Source organism: Fusarium poae, chromosome 2 (genome assembly GCF_019609905.1).
Source record: "Fusarium poae strain DAOMC 252244 chromosome 2, whole genome shotgun sequence".
Taxonomy (NCBI): Eukaryota; Fungi; Ascomycota; class Sordariomycetes; order Hypocreales; family Nectriaceae; genus Fusarium; species Fusarium poae.
In genome coordinates, this window is record NC_058400.1 from 9514076 (window position 1) to 9539986 (window position 25911).

At 48.4% G+C, this 25911-nt stretch overlaps 7 protein-coding genes across 7 annotated transcripts; 2 read left to right on the forward strand and 5 right to left on the reverse strand.

The window, feature by feature from the left end:
* Window positions 1-2465: 2465 nt before the first annotated feature.
* Window positions 2466-2887, reverse strand: FPOAC1_007238 (uncharacterized protein; the record flags this gene model as incomplete). Its single annotated transcript, XM_044851706.1, has 2 exons — window positions 2466-2700; window positions 2727-2887. The coding sequence occupies 2 exons, from the start codon at window positions 2885-2887 to the stop codon at window positions 2466-2468; spliced, it is 396 nt and encodes a 131-aa protein (XP_044710418.1).
* Window positions 2888-3197: 310 nt separating this feature from the next.
* On the reverse strand, window positions 3198-4397 carry FPOAC1_007239 (uncharacterized protein; the record flags this gene model as incomplete). The annotated part of the gene is made up of 1 exon (XM_044851707.1): window positions 3198-4397. One exon carries the CDS (start codon window positions 4395-4397, stop codon window positions 3198-3200), a length of 1200 nt encoding a protein of 399 aa, XP_044710419.1.
* A 1212-nt stretch (window positions 4398-5609) lies between these two features.
* Window positions 5610-7310, forward strand: FPOAC1_007240 (uncharacterized protein; the record flags this gene model as incomplete). The annotated part of the gene is made up of 3 exons (XM_044851708.1): window positions 5610-6077; window positions 6141-6914; window positions 6963-7310. 3 exons carry the CDS (start codon window positions 5610-5612, stop codon window positions 7308-7310), a joined length of 1590 nt encoding a protein of 529 aa, XP_044710420.1.
* Window positions 7311-10930: 3620 nt separating this feature from the next.
* Window positions 10931-11330, reverse strand: FPOAC1_007241 (uncharacterized protein; the record flags this gene model as incomplete). The annotated part of the gene is made up of 3 exons (XM_044851709.1): window positions 10931-10933; window positions 10994-11152; window positions 11211-11330. 3 exons carry the CDS (start codon window positions 11328-11330, stop codon window positions 10931-10933), a joined length of 282 nt encoding a protein of 93 aa, XP_044710421.1.
* Window positions 11331-11914: 584 nt separating this feature from the next.
* Window positions 11915-13311, reverse strand: FPOAC1_007242 (uncharacterized protein; the record flags this gene model as incomplete). The annotated part of the gene is made up of 2 exons (XM_044851710.1): window positions 11915-12064; window positions 12112-13311. 2 exons carry the CDS (start codon window positions 13309-13311, stop codon window positions 11915-11917), a joined length of 1350 nt encoding a protein of 449 aa, XP_044710422.1.
* A 699-nt stretch (window positions 13312-14010) lies between these two features.
* On the forward strand, window positions 14011-16508 carry FPOAC1_007243 (uncharacterized protein; the record flags this gene model as incomplete). Its single annotated transcript, XM_044851711.1, has 2 exons — window positions 14011-15609; window positions 15669-16508. 2 exons carry the CDS (start codon window positions 14011-14013, stop codon window positions 16506-16508), a joined length of 2439 nt encoding a protein of 812 aa, XP_044710423.1.
* Window positions 16509-25172: 8664 nt separating this feature from the next.
* FPOAC1_007244 (uncharacterized protein) lies at window positions 25173-25841 on the reverse strand (the record flags this gene model as incomplete). Its single annotated transcript, XM_044851712.1, has 1 exon — window positions 25173-25841. The coding sequence occupies one exon, from the start codon at window positions 25839-25841 to the stop codon at window positions 25173-25175; it is 669 nt and encodes a 222-aa protein (XP_044710424.1).
* Between the last annotated feature and the right edge of the window lie 70 nt (window positions 25842-25911).

A 25911-nucleotide genomic window follows, 5' to 3' on the forward strand; every position in this document is an offset into this window, starting at 1 on the left:
CTCAAAGTCTTCTTCCATGCTCGGCACACCAAAGTCGTCGCCCGTCCTCAGTTCATTTATGGCGTCGGACAACTGGCGCTGCTCGTCTTCTTCAGTCATAAAGTCCTTGTCGCCCCAGTGCGCAAGCAGCTCGGCAAAATTTCTCTTTTGCTGCCGTACATCATGGCCCTGACCGCCAGATTCAGAAAATGAGGAGCGCAGCGAATGCGACGTTCGTCCCTGTCGAAATCGAACTTAGCGGTAAGTGCTTCCATAGCCGTATCATTATTCGTAGCGTTATCAAGCGTATAGTACCCGATTCTAAAGCCGAATAACAGTCAACATACTCAGTTTGCTGACCCATCGAATTGTTGGCCATAGTTTCATACCTGTCTTGAAGACCAAAAGCACAAATCGTGTCTGCAACTTCATCCGCAAGCGCTGCTCCAGTATGGCGTTTCCTAAAAGCTGGCAACGCCAAAAGGATTCTCCATTGTTTCCAATCTCGGTCGATAAAGTGGGCATTGATGCCAAGGAATGATGCGTTTTGTCGGGAAGTCCAGCCGTCGAAGGTAAAATGAATCATGCTTCTCGCTCTTTGAAGAAGCACGTGAACAGGACCACGAGCTCGATTATACTCATTTGTTAGGAGGTTCACGAGGGTCCTGTCGCTTGGTATCTGCCCTTCCTGAAGAGAGGGGTTATTGTAGAGCAGGAGTCGCCTGAAGCGCTCGGAGTTGACGAGGTTGAAGGGGAGGATATGGTAGGTAAGCCAGTCGAGCAGTAGTAGCTGGTTCATCGCCGGATCGAATAACGAATGAAAATTGCTGAGAAGGCTTTGATCTCGAGGGTTCGTTAGATCGGCGTGAAGCATATCGAGTAGGTTCCATTTTGCACCTCCATTTCCAGCAACTGGGCCTGTCCTTTGTCTAGAAGGCGGCTGAAAAGTTAGTGTTCATCATCGAGCGACACGGGACGGGGTACGGGGAGATGGAACAAACCACGACCTTGTGTTCCCTGCTCAGATGCCGGACAATACCTCCCGCAGTGGAAGCGATGAAGACATAATGTGTAGTCTTCAGCCTGTTGCGAAGGAAACACCTCTCGCGTATCCATACAATCTTGTGAGGTTGCGGTCGATTGTCCTTCATTCTGAACCCGAATTGCCACCACCATGTCCGTTCTCTAGAAGGGTCGTGACATATCGTGAAGCCGGGGAAACGCTCGAATTTATCAGTCGTCCAAGCCTCATGGTCTGGAAACCTGCTGGGTGCATATTTGTTGTTTATATTGCGCAGTAGTGCTGGGTGAAAATATATTTATGAAACTTGATTGTTCATTATTGATATGAGAGTTCTTCTCGGGTTTATATCTCTATATGATTTCATCTAGGACTTTGAACTCTAAATCTAGGACTTTCAGTCTAACAGTCTAAACCCTGAAAGGAAGGGGGATCCCCGGATTTTCCAACAATATTTAGTTGAGGCCGAACTGGTTGACAGCTCAGAAGGCGGCGGCGGCGTTGAGGTGACATCGTCTACCTCTTCATCGAAAGTGTCCATGAGACCGGTAATGGCAAATGCCCACAAAGAGTGTAGGGGTCAAATTGAAGGCTGCGACGCTGGTAAGGGTCGAACCTATGATGTTTACTTGGACATGTTGTTGGGTCAATTGAGCAGAGCACTGGGCCAGCAGCCAAGGACACGAAGGCCATCACGCAAGCACAGAGAATCCTCTACCCCTGAATTGGCCGCTCAGCATGGTCTTCGAGACGCGTTTGTCTCGCGTCGCGTGTGGCTGCTGTGGCTGATACTGATGGCTTATACGTGATACAAGAGTACTGGCCGACGCTGCTACCTACCCGAGACACCCTCGATGCATGTGGCATCGACGATCAAATCGATACGATATCGATCGACTGGCAGCTCTGATCGATCGATTTCGAAGCCTGTTGCTGCGCGTGTGTGGGCAGCGGTGTTTACGATGCTGGGGGGCTTTCTTAATGAGGGGGCTCTAGATTGTTCAAGACGGGGTTGAAGGTAAAGAAGAAGTGCTGATGGTATTAAAGAAGATGTATATTGGCCATATGCATAGCGAGGTGTGGCAAGTTGTCATGTATACAAATATAAATGGAGACAATGCTCACGTATACGTTGATACGATACTCGGTAGGGGAATTAGACTTACGCCTCCACACATGCCCGGTTCGCAACACCCTCAACATGTATCGTCGCAGCATTAAGTAACGGCACATTTCCCCTAATATCCTCTTGGCTGGTTACAAAGCCCGGATCCGTGCTACCTAGGATGATCGCCCGTGCGCCTCGCTCTACTAGCGCCCTCGCCGCCTCGACGAACATGACTTTTGTAGTCGGCGTCACGTTGGCTGCTCCCTTGGCCACCTCCAGCATGCCTCGGTTGACCTCATTGAAAGATGCCCCTGATGTTGGGACAAGAATAGTCAAACCATTGTCGGGAGACTAGAGCTAGCCGATAAAGAAGTCTAGGTTATTTGCTCTCAGCATGGTGACTTTTAGTCCGATGAGGCTGAGGGTTTTGACTTCTGGCAGTTCTGTCTCGACATGCCTAGCCAGAAAGTCTGCTACGTGCAAAAATTGAACTCCTGTTGGCTTCAATGCCTCCTTCAGCTGTTTTGCGACCTTGTGCGCCAGGATCGCGCAGACGACCACCCCATCAACCTTGGCTTCGTTGGCCCCACGACTAGAGTCTCGATGGGATCCAGGTACGCCTGCGCGAAGGAAGTCCAATCGCCTCGGGTCACATGCTGGACCATTGACTCGAATTCGGCGCTGAAGATGTAGAGAGGGGCAGAGTGGCGGGCGCCAAGCCGGGTTCGGGCGACGGTGTTGATGGTGCGGTAGTAGAGCGTGGTGACGTTGGGCGTCATGCCGCCCAGGAGGAGGAGGGTCTTATTGATGTTGATTAGATTCTTTGGCGGACTTTGAACGTGTTTCTCCTGATGGTTAAGTAAATTGGTGCTGGAAGCGCGACAAATGGAGAGATTGTCAGTCGAAAGGCGTCGAAGTGACTTATGAGGTATTGGAGTGCATTGAGTTGCCAACCCCGACTTAGTGGCGACGATTAGGAGCTAGGGTTGCAGTGGTAGTGAACAGGCGTTCAGAAACACCTCCAAGATGTGTGGCCACGGATGAGGTAGAAAGGATGCTGTTGTAGTAGCAAGATACCCCCTTTCTTCCTCAACCGTCCTCCAGTGCCTGCTGCGGCCAGACGAGCCAGTCTGCCCAGTAACCGCCTAGATAGCTTCCTATCTCCTGGATCAAGAAGCGACCCGCCTCGCCCACAGCCCAGTAATCCCTCGCTCGGTGCAGCAAGACGGCATAGTGGGCAAGTATCACAATCGCCTCGGGGCGTCTCTGTCGCAGATAGGTGAGGTATTCATACGGTACCCTCACGAGCCACTCTTGGACGACGCCAACCCTTCGCTCGCTCGCAGAGGACTGTGACGTGTCGAGCAGGTACTGCAGGATGTTGACCGTCTCGCAGTACACGTCGGCAACAGCCTGGTCAAGGTCACCGCCCCGCAGCCGTTGGAGGATGCCGGCGCATTCGGTACCGCTGGCGCTCTCATGCGGGCTCGTGGTCATGTAACTCTCGTCCGCGCCATTGATACCAGCGGTCATGCTGCAACCCATTTGCAGGGCCTCAGACGCGGTGAAGCGGATGCTCTGGTTTAGTTCGAAGCATTGGTCAAGCTTGTCCAGGGTCACCGAAAGGGGCTCTCGAGCCGAAAAGGTGTCAAACAAGACGTGGTGCCCGAGAAAGGCGGAAAAGGTGTAGAGAGCGTCTGCGTTTTCTCTGTTCATTACGTTGCGGGCGAGGGCGACGCCGGACAGTGCCCTGGTCTGGAGCTTCGTGGCCTCCATGCGAAAGAAACGCTCAAGTCTTTCGTCGCCGTTCTCGAGGGCGACCTTGCTCTTGTGAGCTGCCGCAAGGGCAAGTAGTTGATCCATGAGGTATGGGACTCGGAGGGCCAGTTTGTAGCCTCGCTCTATCGCATAGTGAAAGATGGGTCCTGAAGTCGTCATGCTACTCCTAATGTGGTCCAACAGCTGCAAGTGTGCGAGACTGAACCTGTTCTCCGTGAGTGATGGATTGTCCAGGCAGGGTGGTTGCTCATCAGGATGATGTAGGGAAGTCGTGGCATCATGGGCGACAGGCGTGAGCTGAGGTGTTGTCGGCAGATGTGTCGCGTCTCGACTGGGAACTGACAGAGACGACGCAGGTGTTGGAATATCTGGTGCGTCCCTGAGGTACGAACATTGGCGGCCGGTGGTCACACATCGATCGCAGGCGGGTTTGCCTTCATCGCACTTGATCTTGCGCTGCTTGCAAACACGGCATCCGAGGCGAGACTTGTTATGGGCCCTGCGTGCCATTTCGGACGGGATCGAATTGAGAGCAGTCTATACGGGAGATGGCCGATGAGAGAGGATGGCGAAACCGAGCTTCCGACACGCGAGCATTGATGACCGATGGCATCGGTTCAGTCTGGTGCGTAGAGGAAAGTCAGCCGGCCACACCGCCTTAAGGCTTAAGCTTGGGCCACGGTGACTCGCGTTTCTCGGACGGCCGCATTACTATTGGTGGGGGCACTGCTCGTACTGCTCGGATACAATACGACACTGCCCATTGACCAATAACAACGATCTTTATGCGACGCCCCATAAAGACCAAGAGTGTGTGAGTGAAAGGACCACAGGTCCAAGACTCCAACATTCCGAGTCTGGCATAGGCGGGTCTCGTCTAGTCATTCTACATGGTGTCTCGCTTATTGTACGAAAGCGAAATATATACATTGGAGAACGTAGACTCCAACTTAGCGGCCATCTTTGATTAATAATATCCTCATTTCCCCCAGTAAAAGATACCTGCCGCTGCAAACATCAGCACCGTGTCAAGGACATACAGTATCCACTCATAAGATAAAGTATATCCAGTATAACCTTGGCAGTATTTAATAACCCAGAAGATAGAGCGCATCAGGATAAACAGGCTTACGCCGTAGAGTATCCATACATCTGCTCCCAATAAATAAACTCCATGCGATCTCCTGCAATACGAGTGATGGGGAAAATAGGTACTAGCTTTATCCTCTGGTACCAAAGAAGCGCCAGCGTGCAAAACAGACCGAAGATAATGATCTGGATCATAAGGCCTATTATAACGATTCTCTCGGATTACTTTAATGATTCTGCATCCTGTAAGGCAGACATGCCCGAGCCGCCGCTCCGCACCGTGAAGGAGAATATATCACCAAGAACAAAAGAGATGCATCTTATTGGCACGCATTAGCAACCCGAGCGTACGCGAGGTCACCTAGCCCAATCAAGCGTGCTACCCGAAGCCGACTATACGAAGCCGAGGTGCGTCCCCTTTGATATCGCATCCAACTTGCGACAATGGTAATATTATCCACTCGAGGATAGACCAAGTAGGTGGACGTATTCCCTACTTGTTATTCCCCTATTTCAGGCATGCAGGAAGACAGGCTCGGTCTATAGAGCTGTATTTAAGCATATCCTGTCCCATTGTGTAAGTTCGACCAGACACCTACATAGACGTCATCTTCTTACGACACCAAAAGTACAATGGCACTTGACTGCTCACCAAACACATTCGCGGTGCCGACCCTTCCAGGCGCTAACATCACCGCTGTTGATGTCAATCTTGTTCGGAACTATAGCGGCACCAGCATTACACAAAGTTACATTGGACACCCGATTGTCTCGGTCAATAATGCTACATTCTGCAACGTCACTGTTGTTTACGAACACATCGATGCAAATGACACCATACATGTCGAGACATGGCTTCCCATGGACAATTACAATGGTCGAATCCAAGCCTTCGGCGGAGGAGGCTGGGTTGCGGGTCGATTCTTCGCGACTTACAGCGGCATGGTGGGAGCCCTCGGCGAGGGATACGCCACTTCGACAACAGATGCTGGACTCATTCCGCAAGCTGATGGGTCTCCAGACCGCTGGGCACTGAACGCGGACGGTTCGCCTAATGTGCATGCATTGGAGGATCTTGCGTCGGTTTCACTCCACGATCAGGTCTGTCAACACACCACGCCAATCCTTCGGAAAGCTGTACTAACGTTGATATCTTGCACGTAGGCTGTCCTGACGAAAGCGATAGTCGAAGACTTCTACGGCGAGCCTCCCGCATATGCATACTGGAATGGCTGCTCCCAGGGCGGCCGACAAGGCATGATGCTTGCCCAACGCTACCCAGACGCCTATAACGGGATTCACGCCTGCGCGCCCGCTATGAACTGGAACGAGCTGTTTGCGTCCACTCTGTGGCCGCAGCTCATTATGGAGTGGATCGACTATTTCCCCAAGTCCTGCGAGCTGGAAGCTCTAGTGACGGCGGCCATCGAGGCTTGTGATAAGCACGATGGTGTCCACGACAGCATCATTTCCGATGACTCGGGCTGTGACTTTAACCCGTTGTCTGTGGTCGGACAGGCATTCTTCTGTAAGGACACAAACACGACAGAGACTATTACCAAGGAAGCGGCAAAGATTGCTAAAGCCATATGGACTGGCCCACGGACCGCCAACGACGAATTTATGTGGTACGGAACCAACACGGGGAGTCTGCTTAGTGGTTCAACCACTGGACCGACTCCTACCCTGGGTCCAGCCACGACGTCCTGTTCACAAAATGGGACTTGCGTGGGCGTGCCAATGGGTCTGGGCGATGTTTGGCTGAAGTACTTCGTCGAGAACGACGTTGACTGGGACTGGAGAGAGTTGACACATGCGGAGTTTGACCATGATATTGCCAAGTCTATCGAGCTGTATGATGCCATCATTGGCACGAATAACCCCAACTTGACGAGCTTCTACGAAATGGGCGGAAAGCTACTCGGATATCATGGCATGGTAAGTGGAACTCAACATCCTGGTACATGCGTTGCTTACACTGTCTAGATGGACCAAGTTATCCCTGTTAAGGGGACCGAACACTACTACGACACAGTATCGGAGATTATACCGAACGTGGGTGAGTTTTACCGCATGTTCGAGGTGCCTGGTCTACAGCACTGCGCCGGAGGGAATGGCGGACAGCCGAGTAACACTTTCGATGCTCTGCGGGCCTGGGTTGAGAACGGCACTGTTCCTGAGTCGCTGCCACACTTGTACACACCGGTTGAAGGTGGCACTGAGTTTGAGAGGCTCCTGTGTCCGTACCCCCAGAAGGCTGTCCTCAAGAGCTGTGGGAAGGGGGAGAAAAGCCCGAAGGTGACCACCAGGGCGACAGACTACGTTTGTGTTTGAGCGGCCGAGTGAACAGAAACGGGCTTACATAAGATCCGCCGCCAAAGCAGGCGCAGCAACGCTTGGCGGAGAATATGTTCCTGATCCTTCGAAGCCATACTATATGCCCCGAAAATGTGAGACTGGTTTGATGAGTCCGTAGAGTTGTAGAGTCAGCCGGTGCTAGTCGCTGCACATTTCTCAGCCTGGTGGAACAGGACTTATTGCCTTGAGCAGTATTGGATCAAGTTCTTCTGTATATAATCGCTAATAGTTCCCCATAAACATACTATCTGCGTACTTAGTTTTCAACTCGTCATGCCAGATCTCAGCAGTACTATACGAATTCGAAGTGATTCGTTATATGATGAGACAACCCTACATGAGGCGCAACTAACTTACTTGGGAAGTTGATGATAGCCATCAAGATAGAATCATTGTCTGCAGATTTGAAGCTCACATTGCCGGACTCCAAGATTCACACAGATAAGGTCACTATTGTATACAATCCATGCGCAGAGAATACTCCTACTTGGCTCACTGCCAGGTCAATGACAAGCCGCTTGGTTTCGTATGGCGCTGGGAAGGGGTCCTGGGATCTTAACACAGACGCTGGTTTATTTACTGTACGATTAAGCAGTGAGTAAAGGCGTATGTCCCCTTATATACCCCTTTATAGGCGTGGATCTATCCACTAGAGGATCTCTAAGACTGGACTTTACATGTAAAAGAAGGATAGTTTAAGATTCTATTAAGGTTACCTCTAGCTCCTTGCAGACGCCTCTGTCTGAGACCTTGTATATCTAGGACTTTGATCTTGACAAGAGTAAAAGCGAGCATTAACAGGTTAAAATTGCTTTACTCCGTGGAAAATCCTGCAACAAGTACGACATCACACAGTCGTCACTTGGCTTTGACAAATGCGAGGCGTTTAGCTCCACCCCACTCCGGATAGGCCCCCTCAAAGGTGGTCCATAGAACAATACAAGATACGATTATACGAGAGATACTGTACGATCGTTCCTCGTCGTATTGTTGGTCGTATTCTGGAACTTCGCACTGAGAGGCCAGAGCACTGCCACCACCCAACACGAGACTAGCCCCCAACCGGAGCTGTACGACCACATTCTGTCCCACGAATTTCAGATTCTTTTCGCCATGTCACTCGACAGTAATGAAACGAGCCCATCGCGTCTGTTCACACACAAGGCATCGCGCAGACATCATCTGAAATCCCGAGACGGCTGTATTAATTGCAAGTCTCGTAAAGTAGAGGTAAGAACATCGATATGCAGGGTCGTGAATGCACCGTGGGTGCATCAGCTGGAGGATGATTTCGTCCGTCTATTACAGGAAGAAAAGCCAATTCCGCTCGTCATTCTTTCGTACTTCTACCATTCTTCTTATGGTCTCAGTTCATTCTGGTGGACCCGTGGCTGGGTAGAACATTTATTATCGGAGATTTACTCTTTACTCGACCAAGAGTATAAGATTTGGATGCGGTGGCCGATGGAGGAAACTGGTTGGATCCTAGGCTGATGCTCTTTTACTTAAGTATCTCACAGTGTATACAACTCCGTGTCAGTAAAGTTGTAGCTTGCAAGAACACGAGCTAAACGACGAGTACGAACAAATACAAGCCTAATGCGAACTGATCGGCGCTGGATCGGCGCTAGATCGGCAAGGCCGCCCTCTTCCCTCAAATTGTTCTCAGCTTGCAACAAACACAAGCCTCATCCTATCATTCCACTCGCTAATTTGCCCCTTAATATGTCTCTCTACCTGCGTACTATCCTAAAACGGCTATCCATCTGGCGAAGCCAAGCATCCGTAGCTCAAAGCTGCCGCCCTCTCTATACGATTCAGCTTGTGCATATTATCATGCGCCTCCTTCAGATTTAGACCATCACAACGGTTGACATTTAGGTTCAAACTAGAGTCGGTTAGTGATTTCTCTTAAAAGCACTGCTGTCCCATCTCGTTTGATCTAGCTTCTGCCCCTTCACGACAAACTTCTTCGGCTTCCCCTTCGTTCTCTTGAGACTCGCAAGTGAGACATGCTTGACTCCGTTCCGCCATGTGCAGCAACGAGAAACCGCTACCTAAACCATCAGCGCCGAGGCACCCATCGTCATTTGCGCCATATGAAGTTGGCTCGGGTAACGACGCTATGCCGGACGAGGCTCCTCCCCAATATGCGGAAGAACCTGCAGCTGCTGAACGGATCTTGAACGACGGAGCAGGAGCGACAGGTATGGTGCGAATTAAAACCTTTCTCACAACTGAATATAATATAAAACTTACTGGTATAATATTAAACCACACAGTAATGCCTTAAGACTTGCCTTAGTTATATTTCTACGAGTCCTTTTAACTTGTTGGTGGTAGATTCGTCTTGGAATTTACTGACCTCGTCGTCGGTCCCAAGCATTGCAGCCAATTAGAATCTAGTGGATACATGAAGCATCTGTTCAGCCAATTATTGAATTTCGCGGGCAAAGTTCGTCCGTTTATAGTTAGTACACAGCTACCCCTCCTGTTGAGGTTTTACTTACATCATTATCGATCCTCCCACTTTCACTGAAAGTGGAATCTTTGCAATGCTATTGGCTAATAATCCCTGTGATTACCCCGCATCCCACTTTCACCTGAAAGAGGACTCTGAATAACGTACCCCAGCAAAATGTAAGCCGATCTAATGGTCAAGTTGTGGCATTATACTGATGTGGTTTAACTCGTTGATGCTCGTCAGCTTGTTGGTGGCTAAGTATCCGACATTTGGGTGAAGTCGCTTCACCTCCTGTAACCTGCCTGTCATCGCCGCCTAATTAGACATCAACTGCCAAGAGATATGTACGGCGATGCGAAAACAAACCAAGTGAACCTTCAAAGTCTCTCTTGCCCTCGAGGCAGACCCATCCTGATTTAGTATTATGTAGCCATGCACGCAAGCAGTACATGTTCCTTTCCGCCCCTTCTTTTGACCCATCACCGTCAAATATTTCCTCTCACTGCGTTTATTACATAGCTCAAATGAAATCGTAGAATAGAAACGTCAAACACGTCGAATTTCTATCACTTGACCTCGGACTGGGTTTGACAACTTGGCTTCTTTAGGGGAAAATCAACTCCAGTCGCCATTACTCACTATCACTGCTATCTACTTTCATCTACCGACATTTGTTGATTATGTCGGCTTTCAGCCAGTGATCAAGTTAGTATTGAAAACTTGGCGGCCCTTGCATGAAATAGTCCTAGTCCGAGAGAAACTCCAGATATATGAGAAGCGTAGAGTAGAAATAAAGGATGTTTATTTAAAGTACAAATTAGCATCGATAACGGTGACGCTCGACGATCTCATGGGCGAGAAGAGAATATGCTGTCACCCAATTCATGCTCTCAAGTCTCATCAATTGGCGAAGGAAAAGCTTTCACTAACTGTGCCCTAAGGCCTCTTTATCTCAGCACATCTCTCATCGTCAGAGCTCAATTATATTGGTGTCGTATCTCCAGCCTTTCACATGTAAGCAGGCAGTCAGCCTAACAACAGCAGGAGCCCGTACAAATTTAGTCGATAACGCGAGGGGCCCGTCGACTGCCAAAAAGTTTCCCTGGTGCTTTTCGTTTCTTCGGCCTCTTTTTCACTTTCTATCGGCTATGTGAGCAGTCGCGTCGATCCGCTCTGTATCTAGGCCTATACATACTTCGGGTTGCTGTGGCTGGGCCTCTATAAGCTGTCTCGCTGGCACGAAATGTAGGGTCTGGGGTTTTGGGGTGGAGCGATTGTACTGCCGCAGAGTGAAAGCACCATGATCGATAGTGTATTGGATCCGTCGAGCCATCGAGTGAGTGCTCGAATTCTCCTGAAGATGTTCAATGACTGTCGCTGAGTGATAAAATGTACTGAGGATTCCCACTTACTATTATCTTGAAGGTGATCTTGCCTGACGGCTGCTCCTCCACAACTATCACGGCTTTGTCAGTAAAACCTCCATTCTGATATTGCATTGCCAATGCAGCCGATGCATCATCCAGGTCCATGATGTTCCGGGCTCGGGGTTGTGACGAAGCAGCCTCGAAGGTTATTACTGGCCTGATCGAACACACAAAAGCTGGTTGAAAGAGGGTTGAAAAGAGCCTTGAGTTTTTACCATCCAACGAAATGGTGACCTAGATAAATACGATGACGATCCCCACTTTTGAGGCTGTGCACTGGCCAATCACTGCTTATTATTAATGACATTTGTCTGTCTCCTCACATGAACAGGGAACTGCCGCCTTTTTTGGCTTTCGTAATTCCCGTACCCACCCTACTCGCCCGGCCCAAAGCTGTACAGCGCAGCTCAATATCAGTTTAGATAGGCATTTCGGTTGAAGCCGGCACTGGTGGCAAATACGCTCGGCTTGATATAATATTCAGATCATTTACTGCGAGCAACATAGCGTCGCTTTGCCAGCGATGTACGTCCCGAACTGATGTGATATCAATCCAGAGTTAATCCAGTGTAATTCTAAAGCTCGTACAGTGCCTTCGTTCTTGGCTTTGAGATTCAGCAGGTTACCCAGTGGACTGCGTCGGGTGAAAACTTCAGAGGACCCATGGTTGCCAAGGCCTGAGTTGTGGTCTACAGAGGCAGTGCCAATCCTAGCCACCGGTCTAACCAAGCGAGGTACTCTGTCTGCATCCACGCGCCCAACTCCTTCAATACCGCAAGAATACGATACAGATCCGACAGATCCCTCGTATTACCAATCCCGATATCCTCAAAAATATCCTATTAAGTATTAGCGCTTAGTCTTGCCCTCAATCAGTTATGCTTACAATAGAATCCCCACGATCGACAGCAAACATGAGCTTCCACTCGTGCTCCATGACTGTGATAAGGGGGAGCGTGATGATTTGCTCGTCGCACTGCTTGAGCAGACTCATGCGTTTATGCCACGCCGCTATCCATAACCCCAGCTGTGCGCGCGCTTCTTCGAGGGAGCCACTGGCAGTTTTGATCTCGATTGACACGGCAATCGGATTCTTCACGACGGGTCCGTAGGTTGTCTGGTTAATAGATTTTTCGGTTATCGGTAGACTGTCTAAGATCCTGTCGATGTGCGCTGCTGTAGATGCCGAGGGGATCGCTGTAATTCCCCAATCTATCATCTTAGACTTGGACATGTCATAGTACGAGTCGAATTTCGTGTCGGGGACGAAAGGTTTGCTGATACTCGCGGTTGTAATAATCTCGCGCTGCACGGTAGAAATTTGTTCAAGGGCAAGCTTCAGTAGTGGGCCGTGGACTTCGAGGTTCCACGCTGCCTCTGACGCTTGTTGATCCTGTCTGTTTACCGCTTCTTCACGAATCTCCTTTAGCACTGCAAGTTCTCTTTCGTACTCGGACGTCTTGTTCTTATTGTGCTTGAAGAACCACCGCGCCACAGTGACGTCCTCAGTTTTCTTCAGCTCTTTCTCAACTGCTTGTGGGATATATTTATTTTTGTCCGCAATGCTGAAGATATTGTCGTATATCTTGTGGATGTGCTCGGGCAGCTGCGATCTCTTCATTGGGATGAAACGCACGGGTTTTTGCAGGAGGTCGAGAGTCTTGCGTTTAACAGGACTGGACGACCGGGATGCATGTGACGTTCGGGATGCGGAGGACGAGGGCGCTAAAATTGGGGCTTTTAATGGACGTTCGGGGAGTCTCGTCGCTGCTGTGCGTGGGAGACCTTTCGGAGTCTGGTCATCGAAGGGGTCATCGCGAAGGGCTTCGGGAGTGATATCTCGTGCTCGTCGCGTTTCTGGGGCAGCATTCCGCTGTGGTCTTCTGGGCGAGCGTCGTCTGGGAGGCGTGCTCGATCGCTCTACTGGTATGGCTGCTTCGTCAGGGTCTGACGATGGCGGCGTCGGCATGTCGTTCCAATTGAGCCTCGACGACGCGTCGGGCTTCTGGCTGCACGTCTTTTCGGCGATGAAGGTGCTGAGCCAACCCTCGATGTAGTCGGACAGCTGAGAATCGTAGGTACTCATGGAGTATGGTTTGTGATGGGTCGAGCATGTGGTGCAGGAAGTGGGACACGGTGTCGAGAAATGGGACGGTGGTGTTGTTTTGACATGATAAGATAAGCGTGTTGTCTGGGGAATGGACTGAAACTACCCAAATCGGGAATAGTTCATATCAGCTATTTCTAAACGTTATTATACATAGAGGAAAAGATATCACTGAAATATTAACTAAATTACTAAAAGAGGAAAATATTAAATGAAACTATTATAAAATAAACGTACTGTAATCTTATAAAGTATTACTTCTGTGATGAGCTATATGGTGTAATTTTTCAAGATGTATAGGTTGAGGTTACTCCCCTGTAGAAAGTACATATATAATCATATTTATATCTTAGCGCTCTGGACCTAATAAAGAATATACCGTCTAGTCGGCCTTTATGGCCTTGTTCACTTCTCAGGATGCACGATCTTCTAGACAACATGGTTACATGACCGTCTCAGGCCCTCAATCTCCGGTCGGGGTTTTCTGACCCTAGTAGTCAATAACAATATTAATTGTAGTAGAATTGATTTTCCTGCCCCGCTTTCCAGCGGGAAGAGTCAATTGAAATCCGTCAATATCTTACATAAGGTACGCGACGCGATAACCGCGTATAGCACCTAGAGTTGCAACTTCCGCTTTTATTTTAATAGGTTGCCGTTGAATTATTCTTACTTATCATGACGGAACTAAGCCCTTTCTCATACTATAAGTCCTATCGAGTCCTAGTGTGCCAGACATGTCACTATGGTTGTGTAGCAGATGAGGTTCCTACTCATTTGCGCACCAGGCATAAATCCATGACACCAGCTGCACGACGTCAATTAGCTGAGATTATCGACGAGCTCCCTGGAATTATCAAAAACCAATCACAATTAGCCGATGAATTCCAGTTTCCGCCTCCTACAATTCCTCCGATTCCGGAGCTTGACCCCCCACAACCTGATGGGCGAGGATGTCGAATATGCCAGCTTGTTTTCAGGGACGATCAAAAGATTCAACAACACTATGCCACTCAGCACTCCTGGACTAATCCCCAAGGTCGCGGAAGGCCCCGAATACATGATGCTTATGCACGGCCCCAAAAACCATGGAGAGAGGGTGTTATGTGTCAGCGGTTTTTTCGATCCAGAGCGGCCAGTGGCTGGTTTGAGGTTGGCCGCAAGCTGACAGACCGTGGGTACACATCGAAAGCCAATGCAACAATCATCACGAAGCAGCCAATGCGCAGCAGCAAAGTATCGCCAGAAACGCGCGCACACATTAATGAGGTGTTAAAACGTGACAAGATGTATCGGGATGCTGAAACTCAACCACGTTTCTACAGCAAGGCTCTTGGAGACGACTCGTTTGCAGCAACAAGTCTGTGGTTGGAACGTACACGATGGCCAACCACATACAAGAATGTGCGGCGAGACATACTACAGGCAATGACACGTCTCCCAATACGCGCCAAGGCCGGTTCAGTGGAGACAGACTATATCCTCGGACAAGGACCGTTAGATGGCGATCCTGATATTATGATCCCCAGAAAGGATGAAGAGAAGATTATGTGTTTCTTGAGCGCTGTTGATGCCATGCTCGATCGATGTGAGCTTACAGCGGAAAACACTGGTCGGGTGCTTCTATGCTGGCTAGCTAGTTCCAGACTCGATATCTGTCAAGCGAAGCCATTTGCTCTCAAAGTCGAGCAGAATACACGGAAAAGGTATCGACTCTTGTGGAAGCGGTTCATCACGTTTACACTACGAGCATATCTCCTGCCGGGTATAATCAGAGAGCAGGAGGTTAAAATTAACCTTGATGCACGACTAAAAAGTCAAATGAAACACCTATGGGAACACCATGCATGGGAGAATATCGATACGATGAGACCAATCTGGCCAAGCCTGCAGAGGCAGGACCAAAGTCCCGGCATACCCCAGCGATATAACAACAAAGACATCGAGATCAATCCTTCTGGCCGCTTCGAAAGCCCAAATAGCAATGACACCAGCAGTATATCTGGTGAAGAATCCAGTGATGACTACGAGAGCAGTGAACAAGAGGATGGCAATTTCGAAGACAGTGAAAGAGAGGATAGTCTCGATGATTGGACGTATGATATGGATAGTCGGAATGTGCCTGATGTATCCTCATTCTGTCGTGACTCAGGCCATAGATCCATGGACAGAATGACAGTCGAGAGTGCCAAAGAATTTCTTGAGCTTCTCTTTGAACTCAGCTTATCGATTACCATGGAAAGCTTTGTAGATGGACAACCCGGTTCTGCATTGCTTGTTTACTTCAGTGGCATCTTGGATTTCTCCTCTGATTGTCGACGATTTCAACTAGCCAGAGAGTATTGCCAAACTTGTCAGGACTTATCTGGGTGCAGCGCTTATTATTCCGCGAGTACGCGCTACCTCTTCACTCATATCCTACTATCGGAATCCAACAACGACCGCAGTTTCCAATGCAACGGCTAAATGAGGTACGACAGAAGTATATGGTACAGGGGTCGCGCTCACCATTGGCAGAGCTGCATAATCTTCGTAACTTTGGTCAGAAAGTGGCCAAAACCGAGTCACCTCCGTTCCTCTTACGCTGGAATGACGATGGGAAGGTTGTCTCGTACGGGAGCGATTTCTCACTGTCTATGAAGGAGTTTCGTGGACTAGCCGATCACTTCATTGCTCGGGCGGAGGACCTGTGTGACGAGCTTATGTTCGGATTTGAGCCCAACTTGGATGTTAACAAGATCAAAGATGATTTCACAAACACACAGCCAGGGTTCTCCTTCGTCAGCCATCCCGACAACAAGTTCGATACAATGTACCAAGAGCTTCTTGTCCAAGCTTGCACGTCATGTGGGGTTAGGCTTGCTAGGAACGGTCACTGGAGTTTTCGAGTAGTCACTTGGTATCTTCAAAAAGTGGCGACATTGGAAGAAAATATCAGCGGCGGCTTCTACTCTAGAATACTAGTCAGTAACGGGGCCCGTTACGGGTTTTATGCCAATCAAAGGTCTAGAAGTCGACAGGGATTCCTAAAACTCGTAACGGGCCCCGTTCCTATTCAGGTCATGTTTACCAGATCGCGAAATGGGGCCCATTTCATAGCGCGGTATTCCATGCCATCCATGCAGAGTTTCATTACGCGTAAGCAAGAACCAATCATAGGTAACCAAAATAATTAGCTAGCTTGACTTCAAGTATAATCTCTCTTTATTAACTGCGTCTTTTACTTATAGCTAATGATTTACCAGATGAATTTATGCCAGTTTTTTCTCTGAATATCTTCCTTCCTCAATATAACTACTCAAGGAACTTCAAAAAACCGCCTTCTCTAGCAAAACATCATCCTAAGTCAAGTTCAGAGGCTTAGGAGACTAGGGCTTCATTACAATATCTCATATCAAGCTATTATTTACATACCCTATGGTTTTTCCTAAAGACAGACTATAACCACATCAGATACCGCCTCAAAGAGAAACATAGCATATCTAAAAGCATCGGCAGAAGCTCAATACTCTCAGGTAAATTTAAATAGCTCCATTATTTATAAGCAGAGAAGCGGGCCATTATAACTAAACATATATAATAGATAGGATAAATAGTAAAAATGCATAGATATAAATATAGGGAGAAGAGAAACATTTAAGCTTTAGTGGATACTAGTAATAAATGTTATTAAGGTCTGGAGTAGTCCAGTCATTAAACTTAATAAGGGTCAGGCAACGGAAACGCGAAGCGTTTCGTGTTTTAGGTTCTTTGATTTCATTAGTGCGGTAGGAGAAACGCAGGGCGTTTCCATTGGGGAAAATATGGGGCGAAGGTATTAGACGGTGATTGGTCAAAAACAGGAAACGCAATGCGTTTCGATTGATAATTCTTGCAACGAATCTATTTCCACCTAGATATCAACAATGCTGACTTGACCTGCACCCTCCACACACCAGTGACGCCTCGCATTTGCAATACAGTACAGGGAAAACTCCGAAGGCTCCTTAACTAGGCTGAGAAAAAAACCTGCACCAAGGCATCTGAATCAAGCTTCACTAGTGTTATAAATAAGTAAGATACCCCTTACCCGTAGAGAACAGTACTCACCGCCGTAAGCTTATCAGCTTGTCTTATATCTGATAGAGAGATAATCAATCTCCCAGCCTGCACTTCCCTCAAACCCTAGTGCTCCATACCAAAATCAATTCTACGTAGAATTCATTTGTTTTGTGCCAAACAACCCAGGGTAGAATTGATTTTTACAGGGGAGTAGAATTTAATTTCTAGACCCACCTAACAAGGAGTAGGTAGACTTGATTTAAACCAGGGTCAATAATTAAATTAATTATATGACGCGTAGTTGGTGAGTGGACGCGAATACGCGCAATCTACGGCGTATATTAACTAGCAATATCCTTTTAGATGGTTCATAGAGATTCTTCCCCTTAACCAAGACCGAGATATAGGGAGCATATACCCAATCGCCGTATAACAAGTTTCTTTCTGGTGAAGATAATGGGCTCTATTAAGCAAACTATATCATCCAATCCAATCCACCCATTTGTTATTCTTCCAGAATATCAACTTCTAGTATGCGAGTTATGCGGATTTGCAACCCTTCCCAACGAGGTCAATACACACCTCAGGACAAAACAAAAGGATGTTGTTCTAGAATGCCGGCATGGATTGGTAAAGCAGATCAAAGCAATCCCAAATCTTCTCCAAGACCAGTCTAACCTTCGACTACCACGCATACCGATTAAACCGATTTCTTGCCTTGCTGCACCGAGATTGGATGGGCTAAAGTGCCGGAAATGTGGCCGTATATTCCGGCAATCTCAAAAGATGGGCCTCCATTGTATGGAGGAGCACCTGTGGAAAAACCCAAGAGGAAGAGGAAGGCCGATATCAGGTCTGGAGGCATCTGCTGAATTACCATGGATCGAGAGCGTTGCCTGTCAACGGTTCTTCCCCTCTCGGGAAGGTAGTAGATGGTTCGAGGTCCTTCGAGAAACTGGAAAATCGAGGAAGGGAGCAAGACTCGCAAAATCATCTCGGCCTGATTTGAGCAAAGACGCCCGAAGCCTGAACTGTGAGGCGCGCGCCCATCTAAGCGATGTATTAGAGCGAGAGGAGAATTATTTTGACCAGATGAATCAGCCACGCATGAGTGCCAAGGACTTGGGCAGCGATGCTCTTGCATCTACCGGCCTATGGCCAGAGAGAACTCAATGGCGGGTCATCTTTGAGAACGCTCGACGTGACATCCTACGAGCAATGACGCGATTACCCGATCGACATTCATTGATGTCAGACTATATTATGGCACAAGGAAGCCAGCAAGGAGATCCATGTATTAGGAGCTCCTACGTGGATGAACAGAAGATATCATGCACCATGAGGGCATTAGACTTGGTGATAGATCGCTGCGAGAACACAGTCCGTCACACAGGCCGCACCCTCTTATGCTGGCTTTCGAGTCCGAAGCTTCATGTCTATCGCGAAAATCCATTCTGTCTTGTGGCAGAGAAGAGCAGCGAAACCAGATATAGGGTGCTTCAGAAACGCTTTCTAGCATTCGTTATCCGACTTCATAGGATGTCGAATGCTCTGCAAGGAGAAGTGGCCAACTTTCGGTTGGATACAGTGCTTTCTGCGAGACTGGAACGTTTATGGAGTCATAAAGTTTGGAATATGTTCGATGTATCTCGCGGACTGTGGCCCGATCTTGGGAATTACCTCTGTGTTGACGAGACTTCTATGGCACTGCATGAGGGCCTGTCTAGTTCGGCTGAGAATAAGGATGAGGAGAGAACAGGCAATAACTATGAGGATGATCTCGACCCAGAAGGGAAGGATGATGATGACGGCGATAGGGACTGGGATTCAGAAGACGACGAACTTGACCATGATGACTCTGCATATGGCAGCGATCAGGCCGAGTTTAGCGAAGATACCTATCCAGAACTACGAAATCAAGCGGGCGGAGAGCTCGACATTGCGGCCTTCGATAATTTTCTAGAGCTTCTCTATGAGGTTTGTCTTACTCTCTGTACGGAGACCTACATTTCTGGGCAGCCTGGCTCCACGCTGTTAGTTTACTTCAGCGGCATTCTTGGTTTTTCTAAAGACTGTCAACACTTTTTGCTTGCACGACAGTACTGTCCACAACTATCTGGGCTCATTTATATGCAGCGCCTATTGCTTCTAGAACGCGCATTGCCATTGAGGCCATATCACACTATTGGCATCCCATAACGGCCATATACACAGCAACTCGAAAGGTTAAACGAAATTCGAGCGGATCATATGGTCCTAGGTTCACAATCTCCACTTGCTGAGTTAGTCAGTCTTCGAAACTTTGGTCGTACTATAGCTCGCACTGAGCCACCATCTATTCTTTTTCACTGGAGTGATGATGGGGAGACAGTTTCTAACGGAAGCTTATAATTAACTATGGATAAATTTCGTGCGCTTCCAGTGTATTTCACTTCTCGAGCGGAAGAATTATGTGGCAGTCTTATGTATGGTCTCGAACCTGACATCGACTTAGCATCGGTCAAGGATGACTTGGCGAACTCACAAAGCGGATACTGTTTTGTAAAGCATCCCGCGAACCATCTCGAGTCGGCATATAAGGAATTACTGATCCGAGCCTATTCCTCCAGTAAGGGCGCCCTTGCCAGAGATGGCCACTGGAGGTGGCCTATCGTTATATCATACCTTAAACAAGTCACCGAACTGGAAGAGATGCTTGCTGGCGGTCTCTATGTGGAAGGTGGTTCGTGTCCGCGAGTGCGTGAGCTTTTTGCCCTTGAATGTGAGAACGGACCATTTACCAGTTGTGGAATTTACGTCTGGGGTGGTTCCGTGGTGTATGTCGCACAACACCACAAAGCGAAACGACAAACGAACCGCGAGTTTTATGTGGTTCGCTTCCTGCCAGCCAGATTAAGCCGGGTTATGTACTTGTACCTTGTCTATATCCGGAGATTGGCCAATTTATTACGCCGAGAACAGGTTGGGCACTCTGAAATTGTTCAGAAGAACTCAGATGAACGAAACGAACGGCTTCTTTTTCATGTGAATGGAAAGGCTTGGTCTACTTCTCATCTTACCGAGATTTTGGTCAAGGCCACTTCGAAGATCTGGAACCAAGCTATTAATGTCCGCTTATATCGCCAACTCGCCATCGCTATTACAGAGAGGCACGTCCGCGAGGTATATACCCCATTCAATAGATACGATGACCTGAGCAGGGGCGCAGATAGAAATGCTGTGTTTGCATGGCAAAGCGGACATCGTCCATTGCAACGGGAGACTACTTATGGCCTTGACGGAGCCTATCCGTTTCGACTCCAACCCGCACTCTTGCGTGCTTATGAGTGGGCTTCAACTCGTTGGCATGAATTCCTGCACCAACCAAGCAAAAGATGGTCTCTATCTGGAAGCCAAATACCTGCACCACCTGAAACATCAATGAAGCAGCGCAAGCGTAGTATTGCAATGACTTCGCCGGATGCTCTGGCACTCCCGGAAGAAGCTAATTCACCTAAACGATGCAAGGTGGCGAGCACATCTGGCTTGTTAGTGGAGAGAGACCGGGAAGCTGCACTGGAGCTAGGACCGGAATGCGAGAGTGATGAGAACCTCTGTTTGGCTAGTGATACTTTTGGGGGCGTGGACTCTCAATATCACCAGGTAAGAAGCGATTTGTGGATAGATAAGGTACTCTGCGTGCTTCCTGAGCATCAAGTCCTTATATGTCTTCTTTGCAGGGCTGCTATCCAACCAGGCGGGGGCATAGTAAGCCATTTCCGGAGAGCACACCAATTTAAAGGTATCGAACTCCAACAAGTCACGGCTTTCTGCGCCGGAAGATCATTTGAAGATCCATGCACAGTGCCACTGCCAAAGAATGGAAGCAAGCCTATCCCAGAGCTTCCAAAATGGAGGGCCTATAGCTGCAAACACTGCAACTATGTAACAATAAATCGCAAAAATATATCAACTCACCTTACAAAACTTAAGCACCCAACTCAAGAGGATGGCGAGCCGGATTGGGTATATGTTATAGTTCAAACGTTCTCAAGGGGCAGGTACATACGCTATTGGACTGTTGAAGAGTGAGATGGAATATATATCTATATAATAAAGGCACATTTGGGATAATAAAATGAAATACACTTTATGCAAAGAGATTATTAAATTTTATACTATTATGTACTGCTTTGCCTTATCTGCGAGGCAGCTATCAAGCCCGACCATCCCCGGACTAAAGACATACAAGGGACTCAGCTGCGAGAGCTGTCGCTTTCTAACCCGCAATAGTCGGAATTTCGCCACGCACGAGACCCGCGCAAGGCACCACGGGCTGCAGGTCAGCGGCAGGGGGGGAAGGAATAGCCGGGCGACGGTAATGCTTCAGTCACTGCGCAAGGCTCCGCACGCGAGGTACTGGATTGTCAATCCGACCGCAGTATGGGCCGACCGCGGCGGCGACAATAGCAGCAGTACGGCCGAGGAGGGGGATGGTGGCGGTGATGGTGATACTGTACTGCTACAGACCGTCCGGGCGTGCGAGAAGGATCTGAAGGAGGCGGAGTTGGAACGGCAACGACAGGTAGAGGCACCGGGCGGAGTTGACACTGAGTCGAGATGGGTGCCGTTTATGAAATGGTCGGTGCACTTACAGCAGAAGGACAAACCGATGCTGTACCAGGCGGGACTATCACCGGCTTCTGCCGCAGTCGAGCAGCGGATGTGGCCCCGTGAGCGCCGTGAAGCGAACCAGAGGCTACGTGAGTTGACCGAGAGTTTCCGGCGCGAGCTTGGCCGTTGCATGGAGAGGCTGGATAAGGTGCCGAACGAAACGCTCGAGTGGCTCGGCAGCATCGATCCGACTAAGCTAGTATCGACCCCATTCGGCCGAAAGCAGCAGTCAGATACGATGGACAGGTACAGTGCGTGCTGGCAGCGGTACTTGTGCTATTGCGTCCGGATCCAGCCGCTTGGGCGCGATGGAGCTAAGATAGAGCACGGTATCCGATTTACGGAAGAGCAGTGGAATTCTTTGGCCGATATCGTCCAGCGACTTGACACTGTTGCTGACAAGAAGAAGAGGCAGGGGCAGCAGCAGGTCATGACGGGCAGTAGAGAAGGAGATAAAGACGGAGGGAGCGCCGAGGGTAGAGAAGAGGGAGAAGAAGAAGAAGATCCCGATAAAGAGGCACGGTGTCTTCACAGTTAACCTCGGGAGACCCAGCTCCAGACCTAACTACACATCTAAGGTATGACGATCCACGAGCCATCCACCAGAGATACGTCAAGTCAAGAGAGGACTGGTATAAGGCTCAACCCCCGGGAACCTGGCTTGGTAATCGCCAGTATCGAAAAGCAATGGGCTTGCCTTTAGGATACCCAAAAGCAAGCTACAGCTGGTGCCTTGATTATAAGCAAATGGGGAGGTGCTGCAAAACCTCGACGGGTCTGAGAGAGTGGACTAAAGAAGAGATGATGGCTTACTTAGACTGGGATAAAGCAGAGGCTGATCGCATCGAAGCACAAGTAACTCAAGAGGCCGATAACGGACGACTATTTACAAGCAGAAGAGGCATGGGCGAGCTTTGGGAGATGGCTCAGCGGGATATCGATGAACAAGAAGACTTGTATTCCGCCGCGGAACAGGAAGAAAGTTGTATTGTAGTTCAGCCCTAGTTCTAGTAGAGTTTAGAGTGGATGTATTACTTGAATACATCAATGCTGTTCAAATCAAAGTCATTGACTTGCTTTGGAGAAAAACATAGCAGGTTAATGGGACTTCAAGTAAAACCACTCGAGATAGTGGAATTGCACAGCGGGAGGCATCCGATAGCGGAGAGGGCTAGACTGAATATGGCAATTGGGACGGGACCCGTCCCATTTTAGAAGGACGGGTACCCGTCCGCCTATTAGCCGCCCATTTAAATGGGGTAGGTGCACGGGCCACAAAAACTGGTATTGGGCCCAATACCAGTGGTAATTGGTACAGTAGGCTTGGGGTTATTCGTGGAAAGCTTGGGGTTAGCTTGGGGTTGACTTGGGGTTAGCTGCCTGGTTCCGGCTGTGAACTGTGGTCCTGCGTGAATGATCTGTGCGCTCGACTCCTTCAACCAATCAGCTTGCACCGAAATTAACCCCAACCCCACTCACGTTTGTGGTTCACGGTGAAACGCACGGGGACTGGACTTGACCTGTTAGGAGGTTCTGATTCTCGAATACGGTCTGCACAATGTCTCGAAGCACAAAAGGTTGAAGTCTGAGCAGGAGCTTTACGCGGTGCGTTCTGTGTATGGTTAGAATTCGACGTGTAACCCTGGTCCAATCACAGACCAGAGTCGACCCCCAGCGAAACTCAAGGCGACTAGTGACTTTAGTAAATTCAAGTCTACCCCCGGTCAAAAACCAAGTCTACCCCTTGTAAAGTGGGGCACAATAAATCAATTCTACTTGAATTGATTTTGGTATGGAGCACTAGACCAATCCCTATAGATCCCGATATAACCGTGTTTCTCGATCAAAATAAAATTTGATACGCCACATGATAAGACATGCCGAGATGGCCCCTTTGTCAGATGGGTGGGATCAATTGCCAAAAGCAACAAGAGAGAGAATTATTTTTAACCCTCGATCGCCGATGTAACTGGCGACTGTCGAGAACGCTCTAGTACAAGCTTCATGCGCATCAGACAGACTCTTTCTCTTTTATAACGTAGTTTATTACTTAGCAAGCTGTCGGTAGATCTCAGGGCCTCATCCTTCAGGAATCTCGCTGCAGCTTCCCTAGGATTTGTCTTGGCCATATTGGTAAGTATTGAAGTTGAATTAATTGATCAGGTAGTATATTGATGACTTTACAGACCAAACTGTATTTAGCTACATCTCTGCATTACGCGTTCAATGGGACCAGGTGGGCTGCTGTTTTCCTACCAACAACGAGTTATGCCTCGTAGTTACGCCTGTGTGTGACCCATATTCTAGGCCAATAGGCCAACGGGTATGTGCCTCGTAGCTCTTCCGATAGGTACGTAGCTCTTTGATTCACATACAGCTTATGGCGTTCTATGGAGGCTTTGAAAGGGGTGGGCTCTCTTGGGGCGTATATTCGAGGCGTCTGTAATACGTGGCATGAGGATTCACAATCATGGCCGTGCTGTGGCCTGCGAATTGGGGCTGTAAGGATGAGGAAGGGCGCGGAAAGGTAAAACATTCACGATATAGACATTTACAAACCTGGAGTCATTTAATGCTTTATAGGAACCTCGAAGGAATCTTAATGAGCTTGCTGATAAAACTTGGCTTTACTGTGAGCGAAGTGCATGCCCTTCTGGCCAAAGTCGAGAAGGACCTCGACGATTTCAAGCTTAGTTTGATCTCAAAGTTACAGATGATAAGAGGTTAAATATCAAGCTTATATGGCAGGGATATTCTACTTTCAAATTGCAAGCCCTGAAATATCGGGATTAAATTTTTCAAAGACCTAATCATCAGCATAGCACAAGCACGAAGTCTGACAGATGAATTTATTTACGTAGTACTTTGTTAGAAAGAAATTCTCTATTGAAACTTGTTGTTCCTTATTCTAGGTTTCTGGGGAAATGGGTGTGCATGTAGCTGTTACGAACTGTTCATCCGCGTCTTCGCCTCCTCGCCACAGCTTAAGGGAGGTCCCTTCGAGAATATTAGTTGTACATATACAACTGAAGACAAAATTTTCCTAACGCTGGTCTGAAGCAATATGATTTTCTACTGCACCCCTTGCCAATTGCTCGATATTGAAATCTGCCATCACGCTTAGTCAACTAACATAGACCATAGCACTAACTTTCTTCGTGGAACTTACCAGAGACAAATCTGATATAATGAAAGTTCTGGGAAAGGTCGGGATCCTTTTGCAAAGCCTCAAGTACTTCGTGCACCTTTGATGGCCACATCATAGGTGGTCTGCTTTCAGCGAAAGTGATAAGGCATGAAAAGATATCATTGCGCATATTATGCACTAGCCAGGAGTTAGGAGAGAAGGCAAGTGCCCAAGTAATTATCGCATTTGAGCTTAGTTTTCGAAGTCTTTGGCACCTTTTCTCAAAGTTCTTGTGTCGTTTTTGCCAAAGACCTTGAGACTGAAGCAAGCTTTCAGGCCCAATGAATATGGCCTTAATACTTCGACGGAAGCTCACCGGCAGTAGGACTTCTTTCTTGGCAATCACTTTCGAAGTAGCAGTTGCGACTTTAAACCGGAGCCCTGCGCTAGCCTGCCAGGCATATTTCGACTCTGCTTTAGACAGTAGCGTGACGCCAATTCCTTCGAGCTTTTCACCTAGTCTGGTCAGCTCACTAAGTTCCTCCTCGTTGTATTTCGAAGGATCAAAATCGATCACCAGATCGGTAAGAGTTCTTGCGGAGTCGGCAACCTCGTTCAAGATGATTTGGGTCATTATGTTCAGGTCAAAATCTTCAAAGTCCACCTTGATTGTTAGTTGCCAGTACATAAAATCAAAGAGCGGTTGAACAGATATATCGACAAGTCTACCTGCATTCTGCAAACATCATTAAGGACTC